Raw genomic sequence first — 6,616 nt, 5'->3', positions numbered from 1 at the left:
GCAGCTCGCCAGGGCTGCTAACAGGACGTGGCATTGCCACGAGACTCCCTTGATGGGAGCGAGCCAGGCAGATGAGCTGGTACGTGGTGGGCTGTGAGGGACACAGTTCATTTCATTGCAGGACGCTGGAGCTGGATTTAAGGAGGCTGGGCTGCTGCCGGGAGAAGGTAGGAGATGCTTCTTTCCTTTTTCAAGCTGGCTTTGGGGCTCAGAATTTCACTCCTGAAGATTTGATGGAGGTGGTCGTGACACACCTCCGTACGGAGGACGATCCTCCGCCGGAGCTGAAGTTGCCACCTCCAGAGCCGCACATCCTTCCACTTCCAGAAGAGAAGCCACCGCTGTACATTCCTCCTCCCATTCCACAGCTGCCGCCCATGCTTCCTCCTCCAAAGCTTCCTCCTACTCCACATACGCCTCCTCCCATTCCTCCGCCCATGCTGCTGCCGCCTCCGAAGCCTCCTCCCATGCCGCTGCTGCCTCCGAAGCCTCCTCCGATTATGCTGCCGCCTCCGAAGCCTCCTCCCATGCCGCTGCCACCTCCGAAGCCTCCTCCCATGCCTCCTCTGCCTCCAGAGATGGTGGTCCTGCCTACCACAGCTGGAAGAGAAGCACAGGTTACGTACACGTTTCCCGCTGGCAGGCCGTACCTCCCAAAAGACCTGGTTGGCTACTGCCTCTCGAGGAAACAAGCGCAGATACTTACAGACATTGACGTTGGACATGCCATCGTTGCACAGCCTGTGAGGGAAAACAGAACCAGTTAATCCCGTGGGAAGTGCACGTTTCTTCAGTCCAGAATTTTCCCGTTTTCACAAGGTACATATTCCCTATTCTTTCTGAATTTCCCAATTATTCTTTAAAACAAATGAGGAACCTTGAACTTAACATTCTTATAAGAAATACGGAAAACCTACTTCAGGCTAAGAATTGGGGTATGAGTGATACGAAATTTATCTTTAGAGTGCATGCAAAGATTTTACCCACACACAGTAGAATTTGTCAAGATTCTAGTCAAATAGATAGAAAGACAGAGGTACCTGTTCTCCTCTCCCTCCAGCAGCTTCCTGTACATGGCAATCTCAACATCCAGCGCAATCTTGATGTTCAGCAGCTCCTGGTACTCCTTCAGCAAGCGAGCCAGCTCCTCCTTGTCTTTGCTCAGGGCAGATTCCAGCTCTTCCAGTTTTACCCTGGCATCCTTGAGGGCCATCTCACCCCGCTCCTCGGCCTCGGCAATAGCTGCCTGCAGCTGCTGGTTCTGGGGAAGAAAAAAGGGCACTTTCTCAGGTCTCATTTTGTCACTTGGGATCAGCCCTCAAACCCCAAGTGGAGAAGTCAAGGAAAAAAAAAGGAAACATCTACATGAAGTAAGCAAGGGGTAGTTGAAGAAACCGTTTCTGCCCCACACGTGGTCATTCGTGATCCAACCTGATGCCAGCATCCCGTGAGACTCTAGCCAACCCCTACCTGCTTCTTCACGTTCTCAATCTCAGCGCGCAGCCTCTGGATGTTCCTGGTCAACTCTTGGATCTCTATCTTGGTGTTGCGGAGGCTGTCCCCGTGTCTTCCAGCAGTGTTCTGCAGCTCTTCGTACTGACGGTATGGAGACAAAGGAAGCCATCAGGGACAGAACCTGTCCGGCACCGAGGCGGTTCCCTGCTCTGTGGCAAGGGAGGCATCGAACAGCAGAGGCTGTCCGCGGTGCTCCCCAACTCACCCGGCTCTGGTACCAAGCCTCAGCTTCAGCCCGGCTGTTCTGAGCGATCTGCTCGTACTGGCGCCTGACCTCCTCGATGATGCTGTCCAGATCCAGGTGCCGGTTGTTGTCCATAGACACCACCACGGACAGGTCCCGGCTGATGGTCTGCATCTGAGCCAGTTCCTACAAGCAAGACATGAGTTAGCCTGACCGTCTGAGGAGGGGAGAAAGGAGACGCAGCTCCAGGCAGCCTCTCCAGACCAAATCCGCATGGGCACGCAGTCCAGCCTCAGTGTCTTTGGCCACCACACATCTCATTGCAACTCCAGGCAGCCCAGGGGAAGGGAGAGCTCTTACCTCCTCATAGATGGACCTCAGGAAGTTGATTTCATCGGTCAGAGCTCCCACCTTGGCTTCCAACTCTACTTTAGTCATGTAAGCACTGTCCACATCCTAAGGGAAAGATCACACAGTTAGACAACGGCTTCCTCCCATCCCAGAAGAGCTGTTGGCGGCCAATGCCTCCCATTGGAAGCTGCCCGTCTTGGTGCTGCCTCCTTCCAATGTCTTTGCAGCCTGTCCCCCCACACCCCCTCTCTCCTGGTGCCTCTGGGACTCACCTTCTTGAGCACCACAAACTCGTTCTCAGCAGCGGTGCGCCTGTTGATTTCTTCTTCGTACCTGTTGAAGGGGACAAGACAAGATGAGTCTCCTGGACTGCTCCTCAGGCAACCAGTGGAACCCCCCTTCCCTCCATGGCAGCCTCGGTCCCATTTCTCCAGAGGGAAGAGAGTGTGGAAATCTCCAAGGTGGCGTAGCTCTCCCGTCTGGGTGCTCACCTCCTCCTCAGCCTGTCACTGCACTTACTTGGTTTTGTACTCCTCAACATATTGCCGCATGTTCTGCAGCTCCGACTCCAGCTGTCCCCTCTGTCCCAGGAGGGAATCTAGCTGCCTCCTCAGGTTCTGGATGTAATTTTCAAAGATGACATCAAGGTTCTTCCTCGGCCCCGAAGGCCCTTGCTGCTGGAGGAGCTCCCACTTGGTGGAGAGGACCTTGTTCTGTTGCTCCAGGAAGCGGACCTGAAAGCCCACAAAGGGATGTGTGAGATACTCACCCGGGGAGACATCACGCTACTCAAACCTCCTGCTTATTTGGGAGGCCAAGGGAATCATTTCCCAAATCCCCAACTATGGCTCATTCAAACATCCAAGCTCCTAAAGTGCATGACAAGCATTATTAAATTTTGAGTCATTCTGAACTTCTCATTTTGGGACAAAAAGATGTTGCCAATAGAAAACAGCATCCCTATTTTCCATAGCATCAGTTTCAGACATTGCTATCATCTTTGCAGTAGTGAAGTCAAGACAACAATGACTTTTTTCATCTAACTGCACAGAAATTCTCTTACAAGGGATTCTGTATTTCTTTGGTTTCTATTTGAAATGAAAATAATCCAAGAGTGTTGGAAAGGTATTTAGCACTCTCAAGTTTATAGTATCACTTCCTTGAAAGGAAAGTTTCATCAAAAAGAAAAGCACAGTAATGAGAACTCTTAGGACAACTAAACATATGATGATGACTTTACCCTGAATCACTAGAAATTAGGCTGAAGAGATGACTAGGCAAGAGAATCTACAGAATGTCCTGCAGACGTTCTCTTTAATCTTCCATTAGCATGAAAACCTTGTCTATTGTTCGGTATTACATAGTAAGACCTTAATAATAACTTGCTACTAAGGCATCAGTCTTGCAAACTTTAACAAGTACTCGTTGGCAAGAAAAACAATTCCCTTTCCACACCACGGGAAAGTCGTTTAAAATGCCCACCTCCAAACAAGCACGGTCCTAAATTCTCACCTTATCAATGAAGGAGGCAAACTGATTGTTAAGAGTCTTAATCTGCTCCTTCTCCTGGTTTTTCACTTGCTGGATTTGGGGGTCAATCTCAACATGGACGGGCCGCAGGAGGTTCGGGTCAACTTGCACCGGTTGGATGCCTCCAGGGAAGCCAGGGCCACCAAAGCCACCCATTCCTCCACCGCCCATTCCTCCACCACCCATTCCTCCACCGCCCATTCCTCCACCAAAGCCGCCCATTCCTCCGCCACCCATTCCTCCACCAAAGCCACCCATTCCTCCACCAAAGCCGCCCATTCCTCCGCCACCCATTCCTCCGCCAAAGCCACCCATTCCTCCTCCATAGCCTCCACCAAAGCCACCCATTCTGCCTCCATATCCTCCACCGCCGTAGCAGCCACCCACAGTAATTCTTCTGCTGCCACCCAGGTTATGGAGGCTTCTGCTGCTAAAACCTCCACAGTGTCCACCTCCTCCACCTCCCCTGGATGAGGAGTATGAACTGTAACTGATCCTGCTTCTGCCGCCACCTCCTCCAAAGCCACCACCGATGGCAGAGCAAGAGCTGTAGCCCCTTCTACTCCCGCCTCCAAAGCTTCTGCAGACAGACTGCCGAGACATGGCTGTTTCTTCCAAGCAGAGTCAAAATCAAGAAGAGCAGAAAGACCAACGGAGCTGCGCTGCTGAGGGGTGAGTGCAGAGAGAAGTGTGCACAGTCTTCTCTGGCTCCACAGCTTCAGGCATTCCCTTTTATCCGCGTCTGGAGGTGGGCTGGGACGGCATGGGCGTGAAGGTGGAAACCAATTTATTATTTTCATCAGCACGGTGTTGTTGACAGATTCTCAGTTGAGCTTTACCATATTTGGGCCTGCCTAGAAACACACCCTGCAATATAGAAGTGAATAAAAGAACAAGAACATTGAAACAGGTCTCAGTGACTAAGTGGACTCTCATATCTTTATGACATCTTGGAAATCAACTTTTACAATAATGCACTTTTCTGCAGCCCCTTATTGGATATCTAACCTTCATTAATGGTTCCCAATAATTCCAGATACAGATCTTTCCAATCAAAGCTCCACTGAAAGGAGAAGTTTTGATGAAATCCCAGCTATAATATAGCTTTCACAATTCCTTAAACACACCCTAAATCCCCTTTTTATATGTAAAATTGCCTTTGGCATTTTAGGAGAAGTTTCCCAATCTTGAACGAGAACTCATGACACCAAAGTTTGAAGAGACTCAGCATATTCTCCTGCTAGAAAGGAAAAACATTTCCTTGGAGTGCACACGGTGTCACTTTGAATGGGAGTGTCTTCTGCCTGCGGATTAAATTCCCTCCAACTGTATCTCCCCAAATCTGTGACAACAAACTGGGACCTTGAATGATGCTGGAGCAGAGTGAACAAGACACCTTAAATCATCACGCTCCTTCTCTGTGCTCTTCTGAGGGCGACGGGGAATGACGGCCTGTGGAAGAACGAAGGGACACGTCGGGCAGCTGCTTCGGTGGCGATGATCGGGGACAGACAGACAAGCACTATAGAAGCGGAACGACAGGTGAACAATTTGAGGTGGTGAGGGGTTCCTACTGCTCAGATGAATGTTCCTGACCTCTTGTTTACCTGGTTATTTCCAAAGATGGGACAACTGAAGTGGAAAAATATGTTGAGAAACGGAGCTATTACAACTTCTAAGGCATAGTACATCCTATGGATTTCAAATATTCTTTTGGGAAAGGAACATATTGTAGAAATGTATTCTGTAGGATGTCTCTGAAATAAAGAAGTCCTTTTTTGGATTGCATGTAAATGAAATTTTAAATAATTACTCCTAAGGTTCCAGATTATGATAGAAAATATGCAATTAAACTGATGTGCAGTATTCTGAAGAAACTAGATGATAGGCGCTGGTTAAAAGGAAACAGAGATCTGTAAATACGATTTAAAAGGCATTCTGAAGGTATTATCTGTCTGGATATTATCAATCAAATATATGTTTAAGTAAATGAGTGAAATATACAATGGCTTTTCACATTTTCTCTAGATAATAGCCAGCACAAGCAATCAAAAAGTGACAGAAAAAATATATGTTACAGCCCTTCAAAAGATTTAAAACAAAAATGAACAGGAATTTAAGGTCATTCAAAACACCTAATTATGAACATACACATTCATAAGGAATTTGCAGAATCTCCTATAAGACTTGTGCAACGAAATGTGGTTTGAAAGTGTCACTAGGTATCAGCCTGCAGCCACAGACACTTCAAACCCTTTGAAAAACCAGCCCGGAGAATCACTTGCAAAAGCCACCGGAGGAATCAGAACCATCAATGCCATTGACTGTCACTGAGTCGGAGGCTGCTGGACACCACAGCCTCTTCACAGGACGGGGCGTAGGGGAGTGGCGATCGTCACCCTTGAGGGGAACTCAAGTAATGGTTGGCCAAGAGTTATCCCACCCTTGAGGGACACAAGTCACGGTTGGCCAAGGGTTATCCCACCCTTGAGGGACACAAGTCATGGTTGGCCAAGGGTTATCCCGCTGTGTGTGGCCTGCCCTATGCAACAGGCTGCAGCTGGAGAAGGGACAGCCATCCCTCCAGCCGGGAGGGGACACCTTCCCTTTCAAAAGCAGCTTGAGTGAAGAGGGTCTTATTTCTCAGTTGTTATCTCCAAAACGGAGAGTTAAGTGCTCCAGGTCATTCTGCAGCCCAGTGCATCCGCTCGTGGTGTGCAGTGCCGGGGAGGTGTAGGGTAGCCCAATTTTTGGTTAGAGAAAACAGGCCGTCTCTTCTCGTGGCCTCCCTCCAGATTGCCAAATGCAGGGTAGGTGTCTTTCTCGGTAGGCAGCATGACTTGGTTGTAACATCCCACACGGCGGCTCCACGACGAGGGGGAAGATCTGTTAAGTCAGCCAAATGCCTGCATGCTGACCACATTCAGCACATAGATAAGACGCCCAGATTGAGTCACTCTGACGTCTTCAGACAAGATGTGAAGATTATACCAAACCTGGAGACACTTCAGCCTCCTCCGGGTAAGACTCAATATC

At 49.2% G+C, this 6,616-nt stretch overlaps 1 protein-coding gene across 1 annotated transcript; it reads right to left on the bottom strand.

The window, feature by feature from the left end:
- Nucleotides 1-208: 208 nt before the first annotated feature.
- LOC127028468 (keratin, type II cytoskeletal 3-like) lies at nucleotides 209-4,183 on the bottom strand. The gene is made up of 9 exons (XM_050914217.1): nucleotides 3,563-4,183; nucleotides 2,570-2,784; nucleotides 2,323-2,383; nucleotides 2,060-2,155; nucleotides 1,721-1,885; nucleotides 1,471-1,596; nucleotides 1,041-1,261; nucleotides 707-741; nucleotides 209-600 (listed from the first exon to the last, which is right to left on the bottom strand). Exons 1-9 carry the CDS (start codon nucleotides 4,181-4,183, stop codon nucleotides 209-211), a joined length of 1,932 nt encoding a protein of 643 aa, XP_050770174.1.
- Between the last annotated feature and the right edge of the window lie 2,433 nt (nucleotides 4,184-6,616).

This window comes from Gymnogyps californianus, unplaced genomic scaffold (genome assembly GCF_018139145.2).
Source record: "Gymnogyps californianus isolate 813 unplaced genomic scaffold, ASM1813914v2 HiC_scaffold_32, whole genome shotgun sequence".
In the NCBI taxonomy this organism is placed as follows: domain Eukaryota; kingdom Metazoa; phylum Chordata; class Aves; order Accipitriformes; family Cathartidae; genus Gymnogyps; species Gymnogyps californianus.
This window is presented reverse-complemented; position numbering and strand designations above follow the sequence as displayed.